General features: G+C 45.1%; 1 protein-coding gene across 1 annotated transcript; it reads right to left on the bottom strand.

Annotated features, from left to right (window-relative positions):
* Positions 1–2151: 2151 nt before the first annotated feature.
* Positions 2152–19760, bottom strand: LOC308678235 (N(6)-adenosine-methyltransferase catalytic subunit METTL3-like). Its single transcript, XM_081345290.1, has 11 exons — positions 19648–19760; positions 17280–17482; positions 14769–15149; positions 12366–12541; positions 9664–9880; positions 8868–9055; positions 6766–6804; positions 6512–6620; positions 4201–4266; positions 3988–4100; positions 2152–2411 (listed from the first exon to the last, which is right to left on the bottom strand). Exons 1-11 carry the CDS (start codon positions 19739–19741, stop codon positions 2300–2302), a joined length of 1698 nt encoding a protein of 565 aa, XP_081201416.1. The 5' UTR covers positions 19742–19760; the 3' UTR covers positions 2152–2299.
* Between the last annotated feature and the right edge of the window lie 1479 nt (positions 19761–21239).

Raw genomic sequence — 21239 nt, 5'->3', positions numbered from 1 at the left:
CAGGTCATGGTTGTCCCATAGGTGCTTTTTCAAAAGGCAACTGGGCTTTCTTACTTTTTTTCCCCCTTGAAAACGTTTCACTTCTCGTTCAGGAAGCTTCTTGGATGAGAAGTGAAACATTTTCTAAGAAAAAAGCTTAATTCCAGTTAATTTTGAAGGGGGGGGGAGCAAAACCTGTGGGACAAGCCTGAGATGCGTTTAGACCAGGGGTAGGCAACCTTGGCTCTTTTATGACTCGGGGACTTCAACTCCCAGAATTCCTGAGCCAGCATGGCCCAGCATGGAAACCTCTCCATTTCTCCTCAGCGTGGCTGGCTCAGGAATTCTGGGAATTGAAGTCCCCGAGTCATAAAAGAGTCAAGGTTGCCTACCCCTGGGCTAGGCCTAGGCTGCTTTATGACTCGTGGACTTCAACTCCCAGAATTCCTGAGCCAGCATGGCTCAGCTTGGAAACCTCTCCCTTTCCCCTCAGTGTGGCTGGCTCAGGAATTCTGGGAATTGAAGTCCACGAGTCATAAAAGAGCCAAGGTTGCCTACCCCTGGTTTAGACGTTCAGCCTAAGGCCCGCTTCTTCACCTAGTAGCCGTTTGAAGATAAACTCAGAACATTCCTAATCCGTTCCCAGCCCCAAATAGTTACTTAACGGTCCTCTTCCCCTGTCACCGCCACCAACAACAACATGGTGCCTCAAATGTGCTTTTTCCAAAGGCAACGGGACTGTTTTTATTCTTGAGGAAGACATTTTGCTTCTCGTCCAAGAAGCTTCACCGATTCCGGCAGGATGGTGGGAGCTGCGGAGGGATTAACTCAGGGGTCTTCAAACTTGGCCCTTTCATGACTTCTGGACTTCAACTCCCAGAATTCATCAGCCAGGCATGCCAGCTGAGGAATTCTGGGAGTTGAAGTCCACAAGTCATAAAAGGGCCAAGTTTGAAGACCTCTGGATTAACTGATAGGATTGGTGTGTGTGTGTGGTGGGGAGGACGGGTTGAAAGGATCACATTTCTTCGCAGTCATCTGGTTGTTAGCTCTCTCAGAGCCGTTGAGGCCACTTGGGGGTTTAGTCTGTGCCCTATATCAGAGTGCAAATGGGGACGGAATCTTCTTGGAACCGCTGCAAGGGCTGTGTTGTAAACAGGAGAGGTGGTGTCTTAACCACCCCCACCCCCTGCTAACACGTCAACACAAATTGCCTCTTTCACCCCTCTTTTAAACTAATGGTCCTCCTCTATCCAGAATGTGGACTTTGCCACTTTCAAAAGAGTGGCCTTGTGTCTTTCAAACACAAGGTGTCTTTGTCTCCGGCTGGTGATGGCCACTTGCCATCCCAAGATCGAGGGTGAAACCTCTTCCTATTTGTTGCCAGCTGAGCTGAGAAACACCGACAGGAGTTACGTCTGCGTTGACCGTTAAACCTGGCCCAGCAGTACGGCTAGTCCTCATCTTGATGACCACAGCTGAGCCCACCACGCATGTTGCTAAGTGAGAAATGTGTCAAGGGAGCTTTGTCCCGGGTTTTTTTTACGACTTTTCCTGCTGCGTTCGTCAGTGCTTTTTTTGTTAAGGAAAAAGGTGCCGGAACTCACACATGTCATACAACCCGCCTTGCCTACCCTACAAGGTTCCATCCAAAAAAGGTGCCGGAACTCCGTTCTGAGCGTTCTATGAGAAAAAAAGCCCTGCCGTTCATTAAGCGAATCGCTGCGGTGGTTAAATTAGGAACGCGATTGTTAAGTGAAACCTGTTTCTCCCCCCCGCCCCCCGTTGACTTTGCTCGTCAGAAGGTTGCAAAAGGTGGTCACATGACCCGGGAGATCGCAACTCTCGTAAATCGTCAGGCATCCGAGTGTAAATCGTGTGACCACGGGGAATGCTTGCAGTGGTCACAAGTGTGAAAAATGGGTCGGGTCACGTTTTCCAGTGCTTCGGTCACTAAATGCAACTGTTGTAAGTCGAGGACTACCTGCGTCATTAGATTAGACTCCCTGCGGTCAGCTGAATATTCCTTGGAGCCGCAGTGCGTTCAGATTGGAGAACCCTGCCACAGAAACAGCAACGTGCTATATGGTGCAAATGTAGGTTGCATTTGGGGATCTGGCAGCAAAGTATTTCCTCCAGCAGGTCTCCTGCTAATCTTTTACCGTCTTCAGCTGTAGAAAAAACACCAATTTTATTAAAAGCCTAACGATCAGAATATACATTTTTCTTTGCACTGCCTCCATTTTCACTCCCCAGCCAACAACAGGAGTCCAGTGCGGTCTCTCTCTTCTCTCGGTCCCCTGCAGCCTCTCTTCCGCTATTACATGTTCTTGGGCTTTGAGATAATTCCGTCCGGGTACCGCTGCTTGAACTGACCTACCACGTCGGGGTCCAGCAAATGGATCCCATCCAGTTGGTTGCCAAGGGTGATCCTGGAGGACAAAAGAGAGATCAAAATGTCGTTAAGAAAGACGGCGGGTCTATCTCCCTCCCCACCACCCACTGGGATGATCCTGCAGGGCAAGCCACGATTTGTGAGACCAACCCGGGTGTTGGCATAGAGAAGAACCGCATGCAGGTAATCCTAAAACTTAGGACCATTCGTTCAGCTGTTCAAAGTTACAACAGCGCTGAAAAAAAGGGACGGCTGGTCCTCGCGCTTACAACCGCCATACCGTTCCCACAGACGTGATGACAATTTGGGCGCTTGGCAACCGGCGTGTATTTACGATGTTTGTGGCATCCTGGAGATCATGTAATTGCCACTTGAAACCTTCCTAGCTGGCTTCCGACAAGCAAAGTCAAAGGGGGAAGGAAGCCAGAATCGTTTAAACACTGGGTCCTTCACTTAACAACCCTGTGCTTTGCTTAACCTAGTGATTTGCTTAACACCGTGGTAAAACGGTTGTAAAATCGAGCGCGACTCGATGACTACCCTGTCTAGCCACAGACGTTCTGATTCCAGTTATGTCGTACGTCGAGGACTGCCTCTAATAACATCTGTCTGGCCAATGAGCAGATTGGATTCTGTACTTTAAGAATGGAGGGATGAGACCATTTCTAGCAGTCTCAGGAAAAAGACCCAATAATGAGGAAGATTGGATACTGCGGTTCCATATCTAGAGGCCCAGATGTCCCAAAGGTGCTTTTTCAAGAGACAACTGGACTTTTGTTTTTCTTTCAAGACATTTTGCTTCTTATCCAAGAAGCTTCTTCAGCTCTGACTGGATGAGGTTTGGAAGTTTATCTGTGTCCTCAAGGTCACCTGAGTGGTGCAAATGGGTGTGGCTGCAGAATGTTTTCTGCCCTGGGTCCCTTCACGGTTGAAGACAGGCGCAAGCTGTTGGGGATGCGTCTGGCCACCTGTCCTCAACAGTGAAGGGACCCAGGGCAGAAAACGTCACGTAGCTAAGAACACTCCACACCCATTTGCACTACTCAGGTGACCCTGAGGTAAACCTCTTAAGTGGCCTCAACGGCTCTCTAAAAAGAATGCAAACGACCAGCTGTCTGCAAGGGTTATAAATTCTTCCATTCTTCATCATCCAGTCAGAGCTGAAGAAGCTTCTTGGATAAGAAGCAAAATGTCTTCAAAGAAAAACAGAAGTCCAGTTGCCTCTTGAAGAAGCACCTTTGGGACAACCATGACCTGGATGGCTGAGAATCTCCATAGAGTCCCAGATGTTTTTGACTTCCGTTTTAGAAGGCCTTTTTCTCTGACTGCAATCACTAGTCCCATGAGCGAGCAATAAATATGCCTTGGCCGTAAATGGGTTTTTGAGCCTACAGCCAACAAAAAAAGAAAGAGGAGCTGATTGGCAGACTCCCAACGTGCTTAATTTAAATTCTGCCATCCAGTTGGGCGAAGGCTGCTCTAGATTAAAACAAACAAACAAACAAACAAACAGGTCTTTCTAAATGTTGGCCTGGAAACTATGGCTTGCTTCCTACTCTGTAAGATTTCAAGCTAGGTTTGGTTCATTGTGTTGGGGGGAAAAAAACATTCACCAGTTGGGTTGTACGTTGTGAGGTCGCCCGAACAGCTCGATCTTGCGGGTGCCTGGAGAAAGCCGCTCAATCATGCCGTAAATCTCATCCGGCTTGTGACTGGTAGAGCGAACCTGCAGAGCAAGAGGGAGTAGGTTGGAAAGGCATCCGGTGTGGCAGCAACCCACAAGGCATGAAAGACTTTGACCAAAGAGTGTTGGCTTGTCGCCTCACCTCTGCCACAATGACGTCACAATCAAGACCTCTGTTGAAGCCTTGGGGATTTCCTTTCACGCCAACCTATCCATCAAAACAAATAAGGGTAGTGTCAACTGTCCCATCTGGCACAATGAACAAAAGAAACTCCTGGCTCTTTAAATTAACCAAGAGGGTAGCTTTATCGAGAAAAAATCCATCTAGGCTCAGCAGAAGCAAAGTCTGGGATTTTTCCCACGAAAACCCACATAGGTAATTCCCCTTTTCCCCTCCAGGCCATCTACAGTTCACTGAGTTCAGTTCTTTTGATTTGATTTGATTAAATTTATATGCCGCCCTTCTCCCTGAGGACTCAGGGCGGCTCACAACAATAAAAATTAAAAAAAACAGAGTAAAAAATTTAAAAGAGAATTAAACAATAAATGCAAAATTACGAGACAATTTAACCCAGTAAAAAGCCTAATTAAAAAACGTAGTCAGTCCAGGCCCGCTTGTTGGAACAACCAGGTCTTCAGGTCATGGCAGAAGGACTGAAGATCAGGGGCCGTCCGCAGCTCCGGGGGCAGTTCATTCCAGAGGGTCGGTGCGCCCACAGAGAAGGCTCTCCCCCTGGGGGTCACCAGCTGGCATTGCCTCGCCGACGGCACCCTGAGGAGGCCGACTCTGGGAGCGAACCGGGCGATGGGAGGTTGACAATGGCAGCAGGTGGTCTTGCAAGTACCCCGGGCCTAAGCCATGTAGGGCTTTAAAGGTTATTACCAGCACCTTGAATCGCACTCGGAGGGTAACCAGAAGCCAATGCAGCTCGCGCAAGAGTGGTGTAACATGGGAGTACCGAGATACTCCCATAAGCACCCGCGCAGCCGCATTTTGCACCAGTTGAAGCCTCCGGGTGCTATTCAAGGGCAGCCCCATGTAAAGAGCATTGCAGTAATCCAGGTGAGAAGTGACGAGGGCGTGGGTAACTGTGCATAGGGCATCTCAGTCCAAAAAGGGGACAAGCTGTCTGCTTCAGTCAACACATTCTTCCATCACTCGGCCTTGTTAGATAATGCCTCCCAGGCAACAGACGGTTCACTTACATTCCACAGCCTCCCTCCACCTTTAGGAATTCACCACCCTCCTCCTGGCATTGTTTGGCAAAGCTGCGAGCAAAAGCAGGTACAGGCAACCATGGAGTGAGTCAGATTTGATAGGTAGTCAGATGTGATCCAGGATCACTGCTTGATTCACTTAAGAACTGCAGTGATTTGCTGAGGTACTGTGGTCAAAATAGGTCCTAAAATTGGGCTTAAACTACGGCCTGACCGGAGCAGCAGCACTGAGACATCTATGAAGTTAGCAGCTGCCCGTAAAGAAGTGTTTCCCAACCTCGGCAACTTCTAGCATGGACGGCTGGGGAATTCTGGGAGTTGAAATCCACCTATCTTAAAAGTTGCTAAGGTTGAGAAACACTGCCTTAAGGGCAGTGGCTAACTTCACAGCGCATCCATGTTAACTGTTGTGATTCAGCGTTAGCCTGTGGTTTCGGCAGCTAAGTCGGACAATTCTGAAGAGGAGGAGGAGGAGGAGGAGGAGGAGGAGGAGGAGGGGTTTGGAGAGCCTTTGGTGTCAGAGGAAGGTTCTGGTGCACTGCAGAGCTCTCAGCCAGGCCCCTCCCGTCTTGTTCCTCCTCAGACCCAGCTGTGTGAGCCTGAAAGATTGGAAGAAGACAATCCACAGCTGGCTCTGTTCAGGGACGCTAGGAGCAGGAGGCAATCTAGCAGAACTGAGCAGAGGAAAGCAATGAGGCAACTTGGGAGAAGGCAATGAGAAGCCACGCCTTGAGACTGCTGTTTAAAAGGGGAATGTGTGCGAGGTGCTGGTTGCTGAAGGCAACCGTTTGAAGAGCTTCTGATAAAAGTCTTGGTCTGTATTTGTTTTAACTTTTGTTTGAACTTTTTCGTTTAGCTTTTGCAAATAAATTTGCTTGGATTAGTTCCAGCCTATTGAATATAAAAAGGGATGGTCCCTGACATTCCAACAGGGCCGGTCGTAGGCTGGAACAGAACAGTAACCTTCTTGAGAACAACCCAGAAGTGCTGGCTTGCTGTTTTCTCCTGGGTCTGATCCCAAAGGTGCCTTTTTCAGGAGGCAACTGGACTTGTTTGTTTTTCTTTAAAGACTTTTTGCTTCTCATCCAAGAAGCTTCTCTGCTGTGACAGAGAAGGCATTCTCCCTGGGTCCCATCAGGCGATTCTACTTAATGGAGGGGACCTGGCGCAGGAAACTTAATGTGCTACGTTTCCCAAGGGGTGGGGTGGGGCTTCCAACTGTTCCTGCATTTTACCAAGCAGTGCTCCTTGCCATGATTGAGCCAATGGCCTGTCCTTCCTGTTCGGATAATACGCTGCAGCTGGTTGGTTTTCACCCAGATGATCTCATCCACACGCTCGTACCTGAGGGGGGGGGACACACAAAACAGAGCACGAATCAAAGAGGCAGAAGACGACTTGCCGAATGTTAAGGATGGGCAGAGTCCCTTTACTCCCCAAGGCAACCCCCCCCCCCCAAAAAAACCAGCAACAACAATCCTATACTCACCCCCACAGGTTGAGACACTCGCGCCCTAATTCCATGGCTCTGTGGGTCAGATGGAAACATTAGTTAATTAATCTTCGAGTTATTTAGTTAAAATAAGTGCTTCCTGAATACTGCAAACATAAAAGGAAGAAAGACGAAAGCAACAATAGTAGTTTTAAGAGGGAAACGCTGCACGATGTTTAAAATTCCACTTCTGTTTTATGTAGAATCAAATTCAAGCTTCATAATAAACTTTCTAAAACAGGGGGAATAAAAGAGGTTTAAATGATCTCATTAGATACCACCCAATGTTTATTTAACCCTCAACTGTTAAGCCTGCATTAGTAAGACTCTTTTTATGTTGATTTCTATTTTATTTTTTTTCTTTTTAACAAAATGCTTTAATTGAGTGAGGCCTTCCTAGAGGCATTTAGCTATACACTTTGGGATGAACACTTTTTGAACGGTGCGGGAGTATGAACGGATTTCCAGAAGAAAACACTGCGGACTACAGGAACCATCTGCGCTTCAGTGTCAGATGCAGACAACACGGGACTCATCTCCAACAGCCTGCACCTGTCTTCAGCCGTGAAGGGACACAGGGCAGAAAACATCCTCCAGCCATGAAGGCTCCACGCACATTTGCACCGCTCAGGTGACCCTGAGGACACAGGTAAACCTCCAAACGGACCTCAATGACTCTCTAAAAATAATGCAAATGACCAGCTGTCTGCAAGGAATATTAAATCCTTCCATTCCCCACCATCCAGCCAGAGCGGAAGAAGCTTCTGGGATGAGAAGTGAAAAGTCTTCAAAGGAAAACAAGAAAGTCCAGTTACCTCATGAAAAAGCACCTTTTGGGACAAAACCAGGACCTGAATGACTGAGAATCTCCATAGACAATTAATTAATTAACATTTCGTTGTTCAAAGGGCACAGTGGTCCTTCAGTGGGAAAGTAAGTTTTCTCCACCACACGAAATGGAGAGGTGGTCCTCAACTTAAAATGCTTTGTTTGGTGACTGAAGTTACAATGGCCCTGAAAAAACTGACTCAACCATTTTTCACACTCAGGACCGCTGGCTTCGTGGCGAGTTCTGTGCAAATCTCTTGGCAGCGTTAGGGGGGAAGTGTTTTGCCACTGTCTTCTTCCGGGGTATTTTTTTTTAAGGCCTGGAATCCAGCTAACAGATCTCTTGATGGGATCTCCGGGCAGTTTAGCAGAACAACAAGAGTTAGAAGGGACCTTGGAGGTCTTCTAGTCTAACCCCCTGCTCAGGCAGGAGACCCTATAGCATTTCAGACAAACAGCTGTCCAATCTCTTCTTAAAAGCCTCCAGCGATGGAGCACCTACAACTTCTGGTGGCAAGTCATTCCACTGATTAATTGTTCTAACCGTCAGGAAGTTTCTCCTTATTTCTAGGTTGCTTCTCTCCTTGATTATTTTCCATCCGTTACTTCTTGTCCTGTCTTCGGGCGCTTTGGAGAATAGCTTTGTGGCAGCCCCTGAGATATTGGAACACTGCTATCATGTCACCCTAGCCCTTCTTTTTCTTAATCTAAAAGGTAAAGGTTCCCCCGCACACGCGTGCTAGTCGTTTCCAACTCTAGGGGCCGATGCTCATCTCCGTTTCAAAGCCGAAGAGCCAGCGCTTGTCCGAGGACGCCTCCGTGGTCATGTGGCTGGACTGACTAGATGCCAAAGGCGCACGGAACGCTGTTACCTTCCCACCGTAGTGGTCCCTATTTTTCTACTTGCATTTTTACGTGCTTTCGAACTGCTAGGTGGGCAGAAGCTGGGACGAGTAACAGGCGCTCACTGTGTTACGCGGCACTCGGGATTCGACCTGCCAAACTGCCGACCTTCTGATCGACAAGCTCAGCATCCTAACCCACTGAGCCACCACCGCGTCCCTTTCCTTAAGCTAGACATACCCAATTCTAGCAACTGTTCTTCATATATTTTAGTTTCCCAGTTTCCCACCCTGGATTGTGTTTCCTAGTTCAACCAAGGTCAGCCAGGAGCTGCCACTTGCTGAGTCAATGCTGAGTCAGGACTGTTCTAGGCTCCTTCCTATTGGCTCTTTCATCAATGTGCCTACATTTCCCATTGCATCACCTACCGGCCGGTGACCCACAGAAAGAGGAACCCCTCGTCTTGCAGGACAGGGATGTTGAGACGCCTCATCTCGTCGTCCGTGAGTGTCCCATAGGGAAGCTCCATGTGAATGTCCCAGGGTGGGTCAGCCATCACCACGGCGAACTTACCCAAGATGCTAACATCCAGGTAGCGAATGTCGCAACAAATCCACTGTCGACACACGAAAGGAGACAACCAGGGATGTGTTAAGCAATACAAGCCAATTTCGATGTCCTTGGGAGATTTTGGAACTATTCTCCAGGCAGGTCCCAAAGGTGCTTTTTTCCGAGAGGCGACTGGACTCTTTCTTTGTTTTTCCTTGAAGACGTTTCGCTTCTCATCCAAGAAGCATCTTCGGTTCGCCTGCATTACTGAAGAACTGAAGAAGCTTCTTGGATGAGAAGCGAAACGTCTTCAAGAAAGAAAGAAAGAAAAAAAAAAGGTCCAGTCACCTCTTGAAAAAACACCTTTGGGACAACAGCGACCTGAGAATTTCCATAGGCATTTATTATCCATGCAGTTCCAAGCATCGGGAGTTGGCTAATCCCAGTACAGACAGTCCTCAATTTATGACTATAACTGAGCCTGCAATTTTGGAGAGTCGCAAAGCAGCTCACCATGTGAGTGCACCTGATTTTACCACCCCTTTTTTTCACACACACCCCAGCAATTAGTACGCAAAGCTATTGTCCAGTATTTTCAACTCTTTCCCTGCTTAGCTTTTGCCCAATGCCTTGTTTGGCAGGCATCCCAACCTCATTTGGCCTGTCCCTGTATACCTGTGGGGGGAAGAGCCGGTCCACGCTGGAATCTCTCCCCACAGCTTGGGGCAGGGCCAGCTCTTGGCCTGAGAGAAGCTCCCGCCCGCACGGGCCATCCAGGTCTGTGCAGGCGTCGATCTCGTAATGCACGTACTTGCAGGTGTCCATGTGAAAACAGGTGTTGAGGAAGGAGCAGTCACCCAGGGACTCATCTGTGTGCTTGTTGATGATACGGCTAGGAGAGGAAAAACACCGTTACCTCAAGCCGTTGTGCTTTATTATTATTATTATTATTATACATTTTGTTAGATTATTGAGTAAAATAATACAAAGCAAATAGTAGGACACAGTGGGGAGGGTAAAAGGAAAGAAAAGGGAGGGGGGGAAAGAAAAGGCATTGACTTCATTCTGTTGAAGTAGAAGGAAGCATTCCATAGTAGTATAAACCAGGGCTTTTCAACCAGTGGTACGGGGTACCACCTGTGGTACGTTGGCACCTGCCAGGTGGTACGCGACCATCCTAGAAAAATGGTAGCAGGGGAGGGGAATGAGCTGAACCGGTGGCAGCACCGCACAAGCCTGAGCGAGAGACGGCTGGAGCTGCAGGGCTGTCAGGGCTCAGCGGAAGCGCCAAGATCAGCGCCAGGCTCCAGCTGGAGCTCAACGCTGATCCCGGCGCTTCTGCTAAGCCCAGAAGAAGCGCCGATCAGCTGGAATGTTGCAGCATCTCCAGGGTCTTGTGATTTACATTCAGATGCTTGGCAACTGATTCATATTTATGACGGTCACAGTGTCCCAGGGTCATGTGAAATGACCAAAACCTGCTGCAACCACCCAACAGAGGGGGGGGCATTAAAAACCAAACACCCCACCCCACCCCATCCCCGCTGCCAATCCTCAACAGAAATGCTCACAACAATGAAAACCTCGGACAGGAGGAAGAGCGCCGCCGGGCGGGCAGGCAGGGGTCTTGCTCGGCTGTGGCTTGGGGGGGGGCACTTTTTTCAGTGCCATTGTAACTTCAAACAGTCACTAAGCGAACTGTTGTAAGTCGAGGACTACCTGTACTTCATCACTTTTTCCCTTTTTTTTTTGATCATCAAGTTTTTGACACCTCGCTAGGCGACTGGTGGCACTCAGATGTTGCCATATCCTCAAAGTGGTACAATGGGTGAAAAGGTTGAAAAGCCCTGGTATAAACTAGCCATTTCTATAAGAACAAATCAATCTAATCAGTAGAAATCAGATTAATTTATTTCCACCTAAAGCACAAAATCCAGAAAAAGTCTCCAAGTAGAAACAGGACGTATATTCTTTTCTTTAATCGAAACAGTCGATTTAGCCATCTTTGCCAACTCCCTCAGCTCCTGAAGCCATTCGTCCACGATGGGAGTCGATGTGTCCTTCCATTTTTGTCCATACAACAGTCTTGCTGCTGTCAACATATATAAGATCAAAGTTCCCAATTTTTTTCCCCAAGTTTTTTTCCCCATTATGCCCAGAAGAAAAGTTTCTGGCTTCATCTTCATCTTTACTTTTAAGAATTGTCTGCATCAGAATATGAATCCAACTCCAGAGCTCTTCTGTTTTTGTACCCCATCCAGATTCCTGCCCATTTAGACCGGCCGTTTTTAGCTTCATCCTTTTAGCTTTATCCTTTTAGATGGGGAAGAAATGGAGGTAGTGACAGATTTTATTTTCCTGGGCTCCGAGGTCACCGCAGACGGGGACTGCAGCCAAGAAATTAAAAGACACTTGCTCCTCGGGAAGAAAGCAATGGCAAATCTAGACAGCACACTAAAAAGCAGAGACATCACCCTGCCAACAAAAGTGCGTATAGTCAAGGCTACGGTCTTCCCAGTTGCAATGTACGGCAGTGAAAGTTGGACCGTAAGAAAGGCTGAGCGCCAAAGAATTGAGGCCTTTGAACTGTGGTGCTGGAGAAGACTCCTGCGAGTCCCTCGGACTGCAAGGCGATCAAACCGGTCAGTCCTAGAGGAGATCAACCCTGACTGCTCTTTAGAAGGCCAGATCCTGAAGCTAAAACTCAAATACTTTGGCCACCTAATGAGAAGGAAGGACTCAATGGAGAAGAGCCTAATGCTGGGAAAGATTGTGGGCAAGAGAAGAAAGGGACGACAGAGAATGAGGTGGCTGGATGGAGTCACTGAAGCAGGAGGAGCGAGCTTAAATGGACTCCAGAAGATGGTAGAGGACAGGAAGGCCTGGAGGAACGTTGTCCATGGGATCGCGATGGGTCAGACACGACTTCGCAACTAACAACAAAGCGATTGGATACAGACCCACATCATACGTTCTGTAAGGTAGTTTGGGTGTGATAAAAATAAGTGAATGAATGAATGAATGAGTGTACGAATGAATGAATGAATGATCAGATACAGCACCACATCATGTAACCAGGGAGGTAGTTTGAGTGGAACAATGAAGCCAGGGAGAAATACTAGCAGCTAAAGACTCCTAGGGAGAAATTTTTTTCCTGCAGGTGCAAAGGCAGAGCACCTCATTGCCAAGGGATCTCTGTAAACACAAGATGCGTAGCGCATAGCCAGGACTTTAGTGTGGCTGCTCTATGAAATTCAGCACAAACTACCTCTCGTCTTCCTGTAGAGCTCCATTTCTCTGCTCCACAATTCAAGCAGAAATTAAGAGGCCTCCCAATACTCCAACCCCCTTTCCCTCCCCCCCCTCCTCAAACTCACCGGAAGTGCAGTTTACGACAGGGGCGCTCAGCATCGCTGGCCTTCATGCATTCCTCCTTGGTTCCGTAATCGCAGAACTCCTGAACCTGTGCCCGCCCTCGGGAGCGAAACTTTTCCACGATGGACTGCTCCTTGGCCGTTGTCGTGTTCAGCAGCTCCAGAATTTCTTGACTCACCTGGAAAGGCCAGGAGGCGAAGAAACACATTGGGGGAACAGGAGCAACCAAGAGAGGCTCACGTTTTTGAAAAAGAAGAGAAGGCGAAGATCGGAGCCCCGAGATTCCAATTCCAAAGGGTCTGAGGAGCCCCCATATATATTGCTAACTTTTCTGGAAGTTTTTAAGAAGAGATTGGACAATCATTTGTCTGAAATGCTATAGGGTTTCCTGCCTGAGCAGGGGGTTAGACTAGAAGACCTCCAAGGTCCCTTCCAATTCTATTCTATTCTATTCTATTCTATTCTGTTCTATTCTATTCTATTCTATTCTATTCTATTCTATTCTATTCTATTCTATTCTATTCTATTCATTTCAATTAAGATTCTATTCTATTTGATTCTATTCTATTCTATTCTATTCTATTCTATTCTATTCTATTCTATTCATTTCAATTAAGATTCTATTCTATTTGATTCTATTCTATTCTATTCTATTTGATTCTATTCTATTCTATTCTGTTCTGTTCTATTCTATTCTATTCTATTCAAATTTCAGTTAAGATTCTATTCTATTTGATTCTATTCTATTCTATTCTATTCTGTTCTGTTCTATTCTAATTTCAATTAAGATTCTATTCTATTTGATTCTATTCTATTCTATTTGATTCTATTCTATTCTATTCTTATTTCAATTAAGATTCTATTCTATTCTTATTTCAATTAAGATTCTATTCTATTCTATTTGATTCTATTCTATTCTCATTTCAATTAAGATTCTATTCTATTCTATTTGATTCTATTCTATTCTATTTGATTCTATTCTATTCTCATTTCAATTAAGATTCTATTCTATTCTATTTGATTCTATTCTATTCTATTTGATTCTATTCTATTCTTATTTCAATTAAGATTCTATTCTATTCTATTTGATTCTATTCTATTCTCATTTCAATTAAGATTCTATTCTATTCTATTCTATTCTATTCTATTCTATTCTATTCTATTCTATTCTATTCTATTCTATTCTATTCTATTCTATTCTATTCTATTCTATTCTTCTATTCTATTCTTATTTCAATTAAGATTCTATTCTATTCTATTCTATTCTATTCTATTCTATTCTATTCTATTCTATTCTACTCTATTCACATTTGGAGGTCAAATCAGGTAGTCCTCAACTTACGACCACAACTGAGCCCCCAATTTCTGTTGCCAAGTGAGGCAATTATTAATTGCCCCATTTTACCTTTTTTTTGCCACAGTTGTTAAGTGAATCACTGCAATCGGTCAGTGAATCATGAGGCGATTAAGCGAATTTGGCTTCCCCCACTAACCTTTGCTTGCCGGAAGCCAGCTGGGAAGGTTACAAATGGTGATCATGTGACCCCGGGACAGTGCAACAGTCACAAGTACATGCCAGTTGCCAAGTGCCTGAATTTTGATCCCGTGACCATGGGGATGCTTCAATGGTCATGTGAAAACGGGTCACTTTTTCCAGTGCCGTTGTAATGTCGGTCATTAAATGAACGGTTGTAAGCAGTGGTGGGATTCAGATATGCGAACAACCGGTTCTCTGTGTGGATGCCGCTTCCGGAAGTCCATTCCCGGCCTGGGCAACAAAAATTAGCTACCGGTTCTGCCGAAGCGGTGTGAACCGGCTGAATCCCACCACAGGTTGTAAGTGAAGGACTATCTTAACAATTAGTCCTTAACAAAGGACTATCTTAACAATTAACCAGTGAAACAACCTGCCTCCAGAGGTGGTGAATGCTCCAACACTGGAGGTTTTTAAGAAGAGACTGGACAGCCATTTGCCTGAAATGGTATAAGGTTTCCTGCCTGAGCAGGGGGTTGGACTAGATGACCTCCAAGGTCCCTTCCAACTTATTATTATTATTATTATTATTATCTGTATTTTCAATTCTGCTTCAGGGGGAAAACAGGCAGAACTGGGGGGGAAAAAAACAAAGGAAAATAAGGCCCGAAAATCAAACCTGGACACGGCTGTGTTAAATGACAAGAGGCGACAGGATCAGTCACTATCGTAAGAAAAGGGCAACTGCTTCTAGCTGTTGTGTGGAAAACCGCAAGGAGAGAAGACGGGCAATTCTGACTGGGGGATTCTGGGATTTGAAGTCCGCGCTGCTCACAGCGGTCCAGGTTGAGGAACGCTTGTCTAAGCTAAAAAGGCCGGTTTTCCGTGCTGAGATTTTTAATTTTTTTTGACACTGAAAATACAACCCCACCTTCTTGCTTTGCTGCTCTTTGGTGGATTGCTGGCTCAGCAGGCTTTCGATCTCCAGGTCCAGGTCGGAGGCCTGCTTGCGCGATTTCTTGGGCGGCTCTTTCAGAGGCTCGGAGCTGGCCAGGGTCATGGGGGAAACCCCAGGCGCCGAGGCGGAAACCCCAGCCTCCTGCTCCGCTCGCCTTTTTGTGCCTTCGCCCAAGCTCTTCTTCTCGGCCACAGCCCCCATCATGGCCGAGAGCTTGGAGTGGTCGGCGTACGTGACCAGCATGGGCTGCCCGTCATCCTGAAGGAGCCCACGCTTCACTTCAATCAGTTCCTGGGCAGCAAATTTCTGCAAGAGGCTCTCCACACTCCGTTGGTTGGCAGAGGCCTCCTCAGCCTGCAAGGGAAGAAGGACAATAGAGGAGAAGGTTGATAGCTCAGGGTTGAAACGAGGGCTCTGTGGTGCTCTCTTGAGCTTGCTTGTTTTCTTGCCGATGTTTCGTGACCGAAACTAGGTAGCGTCATCGGTACGAGAAGGAAGTGGGGTTTGTGGAGATGAGGAGGAGGAGGGAGAGGATGGGGATGAGGAGGAGGAAGAGGATGTTCTGTACCAGCCTGCTACCGGCCCTGCAGAAAAGGCAACCCCTTTACAAACGGCAAGAGGCTGGAATTACGTCTGCCAAATTTATTACTACAAAAACAAACAAGACACGAACCAAGATACAGGAGCTTTGAAACACTATCTGAGCGGTTGCTTTCAGCAAACCAGCCCTCCCCACACATTCCCTTTATAAAGAGTTCAGGGCGTGGCTTCTCTCTGCCTCCTTCCGAGAAGCCCCATTGCCTTCCTCTGTTTACTCCTAATTGACTGCCTCCTGCGTCGGGCGTCCTTGAACAGGGCCAGCTGTGGGTCATCTTCATCCACACTGTCAGGCTCACACAGCTGGGTCTCCATGGTGACCAAGTGGGAGGGGCCTGGCTGAGGGCTATCATCAGCAAGATCTTCAACCCCCTCAGCAAGGTCTTCAACACCCCCCTCCTCCTCTGAGTCGTCCGACCCAACTGCCGAACCCACAGGCTGACCCTGAATCACAACAGAGGAGGAGGAAGACTGTGTGGTCCCTGGTGCTCTCTGAGCTTGCTTCTTTTCTTGCAGATGTTTCACGACTGCAACTAGGTAATGTCATCAGTATGAGAAGGGAGTGGGGTTTGTGGAGATGAGGAGGAGGAGGATTATGGGTTCCCTGGTGCTCTCTCTCTTTTTTTTGTACAGGTTTTATTAATTTTTTAAATTTTACATTCAGATATTTGTGAAGCAATGCGGTGGTTGGGTCCAAAAGTAAACAACTGCAAATAACAAATTATTTCTAAATAGCTCAAGTTGTGTCAACAAAGATTCACCCTCCGATTCCCTTAGTTATGACATAATCCAATTAATCGAATTAATGCATTTCTAATTGTGACACAAATCAATTGGAAGAATTTTCAATATATTTTCACTTACACATATCCATATCCTGGTTTTTAAGTTTTACCTAACTGCAATAGAATATCCTGGAATAGCCTATTATATATGTTATATAGTGTTAGTGTTAGGGCTCGTTGCCTTGGAAGAGTGAGGAAGATTCTCAGGGATGACTCACACCCTGGACGGTATCTCTTTACTCTCCTACCATCCGGTAGGAGATATAGGAGTATAGCCAGCCGTACCAACAGGCTGAAAAATAGCTTTTATCCGTGGGCTGTTAGGCTTTTAAATGGGACATAATCTCTGTGAACTTATGCAGAATTGACTTGGGAGGCCGGTGTGTGGTGTAGTTGGTTCACATGGTGTGGTAGGATGGAGGGTTTGTTGTCACTGTGTGTTGGGGGGAAGAGAGCAGGGGGGGGGGAGGCTCAGCTAATCTCAATGTACACATGTTGTACTTTGACAATAAAGGTTTATTATTATTATTAGTGGAACGAGAAGAAGAACATGCTGGCTTGACAACATCAAAGCTGATACAAAGATGAACATCCAACAACTGAAAGAAGCTGTGCTTGATAGGGTAGCATGGGGAGCAATTTATAAAGTCGTCAAGAGTCAGACATGACTGGATGGATAAAACAACAACAATCTACGGCTCTCTGAAAAATATGAAAAGGCGTACCAATTTCTGTTTTTATCTGTTATCAAATTTGTATGCTGACTCCCAGCATCTCCCAAGAACCCTAAATATACTGCTCAAAAAAATAAAGGGAACACTTAAACAACACAATGTACTGTATTTAATAGTAGGATGTCTTATTTTTTTGAGCAGTATATATAAGCAGATTAAGAAGAAAACAGCAGCACATCTCGGATTAAAGGAGTAGGCTAGGACACTGTTTCTCAACCTCAGGCACTTTAAGATAATTGGAATTTGCTGGCTGGGGAATTCTGGGAGTTTAAAAGTCCACTCGTCTTGAAGTGCCCCAAGTTGCGAAACACTGGACTAAGGTATCAAATGTGACAAGCCCAGCCTTAAACTGCGATCACACTGCTCACCGTGAAGATGGCTTGGCAGATGGTTAAAGCATCTGTGGGCAGCGCCAGTCCCAAGTCTGAAAGGTGTTGGAGGATTTTTTTCTCTAATTCAGGGTCAGCTACTAAATCTCCCGGCTCTGCGGCAGTGCTGGGCGTGACGGAGGAAGGCACTGGGCTGTCACTGCGTAAGGGAGGGCTGAGCACCAGGTCTGGATTCCTGAGATCTGGAATAAATCGGGGAAATGTCCCACAGTGATAATGTCTGCTTTGGGGAAGAAAAAAAATAAATAAATAATGTGCATTGCAATCAATTGTACTTCCTTCTCCTGACAGTTAGAACAAATAATCAGTGGAACGGCCTGCCTCCAGAGGTTGTGGGGGTGGGGGCCTCCAACACTAGAGGTTTTAAAGAAGAGATTGGACAACCATTTGCCTGAAATGGTGGGATCTCCTGCTCGAGCAGAGGGCTGGGCTAGAAGTCCTTCAAGATCCAACTCTGTTATTCTGTATCTTCCCTCGGTGTCTGTCAACAGTCCAGCAAGCAGCCATTTATAAGACCGCACCCAGGGTCGGCCTAAACAAGCATCCTGCTCCCAACAACCACAACCGCAACTCATAGGCTTAGCCCTCTGCCACTTACGGAGATATACTGCTGCTATAAGTGGAGGTTCCAGTCATGTCAGGATGCAGCTGGTCTCTCTACGATGAATGGCATAAAGGCCCCAGTTTCAGATGAGGGTTTTCCCCCCTGCTCAACATAAACTCTACTGGAACAGGACGTGCGGATCTTTTACTTCACTCCCCTCTCTCTCTCTCGTCTCCTAGTGGCATGGTTAAGGAGCACTTTTCCGAGGGCAGCCTTTCCCCCTCCCCCCAAAATCTTTTCATTCAAAATTTAATAATAATAATGACGACAACAACAACAACAACAACATAGACGTGTTTAAGAAGAGACTGGACAATCATTTATCTGAAATGGTATAGGGTTTCCTGCCTGAGCAGGGGGTTGGACTAGAAGACCTCCAAAGTCCATTTTAACTCTATCATCATCATCATCATCATCTTCATCATCATCATCATTATTAAACATGAACCTGTCAACTGAACATTCAAACTGACTGGCACTGATGGTTGACACGGGTTGCTGCCAGCATCCTAGGTATCAACCAGGTACCTCCTTAAAATGTAAGATGTTCCGAGTAGCGCAGTTTTTTGTAGCATTATTCTTTTTTGCTAGAGTTATTGCAGGAAGCTGCAGTTTCTTGATGTATTTTGCAAAGTTTTTGGACATAGTTCCCAGTGCCCCGATGACAATGGGTATCCCTGTTACACGTTTCATCCATAATCGCGCAGTTTCGATAGCCAAGTTGCGATTTCTTCGACTCTGGCATCTCCTGGTACAGCGATATCAATCAGCTGTATGCTTCGATTCTCTACAACTGCAATATCTGGTCTGTTGTGTTCCAAATGGCGATCTGTCTGTATTCGAAAGTCCCACAAAATCTTCACCCTCTCATTCTCAACAACTTTTTCCACTCTATGTTCCCACGTCTTTTCGGATACAGGCAAGTCGTATTTTTTACACAATGCCCAGTGGATTAATTTAGCAACTCGGTCATGTCTAGCTTTGTAATCAGTTTGTGTGATATTATTATTATTATTATTATTATTATTATTATTATTATTATTATTATTATTATTATTATTATTATGAACAGTTTATATTCTGCGACAATATCTGTAACACCATCAAGCATCCACATCTGCCTATCCCAGGTCTTTGGAAAGGACTTGATAGGTAGACAAAATACCAAATCCAGCCAGAATATCTGGCTGACTGTACAAATTATAATATTATATTATATTATATTATATTATATTATATTATATTATATTATATTATATTATATTATATTATATTATATTTATTATATTATATTACATTATATTATTATATTATATTATATTATTATATTATATTATATTATATTATATTATAATATTATATTATGTTAATTATATTATATTATTATATAATATATTATATTATATTATATTAATAATATAACATAATATAATAATAATATAATATAATATAATATAATATAATATAATAATATAATATAATATAATATAATATAATATAATATAATATAATATAATATAATATAATATGATATGATATAATATGATATAATATAATTATTATAATATTAAAAATACCACTTTGCCATTGCTTTGCTTTTAAGCGCCTGGACTGTTGGAAACTGGGCATTACAGCAGAGGGCCCAATTTGGACGTCGGGCACCCAGTTCGTACCTGGCCCTCTCTGGGCATACCTTGGGCATCCCACTCCCTCCCGAAGCCGCCTTGCGGCCCTCTGCCTCACCCAGAGGCTCCTGCTTGCGCCTCCGCTGCAGCCGCTCCCGCAGCGAGTCCAGCTGCTTCTTGTGCGCCTGGATCGAGCTCCAAGTGTCCGACATCGTCCTGGCGTGTCCGGCAGCATCTATAGCAACCAAGAGAGGAAAAAAAAATGGGACAAGAACAGGAAGTGCAGACTGGGGGAATGGAAATACGGCGGACACGCTTCCGCTTCTTGCGCTTACTTGGACGTTTTCGGGGACTGGCAGAAAGTGTTGGAAGCAGCCATGTTGGATTAGGGTGAAGGTGAAGCGTCGGCAGCCTTTTTTCTCACGGGCGCCGAGGCTGGGCAGAATTCTTTTCTCCCACGATCTAGTGGTGGGCAGATTCTCGTCTAAATTAATGCTAAGATCTGGACAGGTGATCCGGACAGCCTCAGCATCCCAATGATCCAGACACCTAATTTTCTCCCTTTCCTTCCTCAAAACATCAGAAAGCAAAGACAGTCTTCTGCTTTCTGAAACCAGACAACACACTCTCAATTCCAGCATGACATTTATTGGGGCACTTAGGAGCATATTGTGTTTTTTATTTTCCTGGCCTCCCTTGCAGGATTGTTGTGCACAGAGAGTAAGTGAGAGGGGAGAACTTGTATACCCTTTGTTACCTTGAAAAAAAGATGTGGATTCATGACAATGAATGAATGAATGAATGAGTTAATAGTTTGCATGCACAGCAAACAGGAAAGTTACCGCTGGAAATCTCAAGGGTATATTTATGCCCATGTTTTCTTGGGAAAAATAAAGGACAAACCTGAAAAAGAGTAAATCTGAAAGAGGTTCCTAGGGATTAAAAAAATGTTTATGTTTATAGCTTTGCTTTACAAAGAAAAATTCAAGAGCAAAGGCAAGGAAAAACTTTACAAACAGGGATATTCTAATAAAATATATTAAAAAGGTATGAAGTTATAAGAAGTATTAAAAAATGATTTCTGCAATCTGCTTTGACTGGTACCATTTGGATGGTAAAAGTTAAATGATCCAGATAAAGGACCTGAGTTTTTGAAAAAAATAAATAAATCTAAAGGACAGTTTTCTGAAATAAAGGACTGTCCTTTATAATTAGGGACATATGTTCACTGTTTTTGGTATATTGCGGAGAGCCAGTTTAGTGTACAGGTACTGTAGTCTTCGACTTAAGAATCACAGCTGACCCCAAAATTCCCATTGCTAAGCAAGGCAGCTGTTAAGTGAGTTTTTGCCCTGTTTTATGACTTTTATGCCACAGTTGTTAAGTAAATCACTGCAATGGTTAATGCCTCCCCCTATTGAGTTTGCTTGCCTCCCCCCATTGAGTTTGCTTGCCAGAAATTGGCTGGGAAGATTACAAATGGTGATGTATGTATGTATGTATAAAGTATGTATAAAGATTTGATATGGTGTATTTTACCTGTCCAGAAGATTTGGCAAGTATGGTAGTATCTGATATTTTTATTAGTTTTTAAGAATATAAAATACAAAGAGGTAGGTAAAATGAGGACCCAGATTGTTGGGGGCAATTAAGCTGACTTTGTAATAATGCCGCTTGGGGGTGTGTGTGAAAGCCCTAATAAGCAGGCAT

The sequence above is a fragment of the Vipera berus genome (assembly GCF_964194415.1).
Source record: "Vipera berus genome assembly, chromosome: Z".
Classification (NCBI taxonomy): Eukaryota; Metazoa; Chordata; class Lepidosauria; order Squamata; family Viperidae; genus Vipera; species Vipera berus.
Note: the sequence above shows the minus strand (reverse complement) of the source record. Positions and strands in the feature narration are given on the sequence as shown.

Coding starts and splice junctions, on each gene's coding strand:
- LOC308678235 (XM_081345290.1), bottom strand. CDS start 19,741: ATGTCGGACACTTGGAGCTCGATCCAGGCGCACAAGAAGCAGCTGGAC. Junction 17,483..19,647: donor GCGCAAGCAGGAGCCTCTGG/GTGAGGCAGAGG, acceptor GATTTATTCCAG/ATCTCAGGAATCCAGACCTG. Junction 2,412..3,987: donor CACAACGTACAACCCAACTG/GTGAATGTTTTT, acceptor TTTGTCCTCCAG/GATCACCCTTGGCAACCAAC.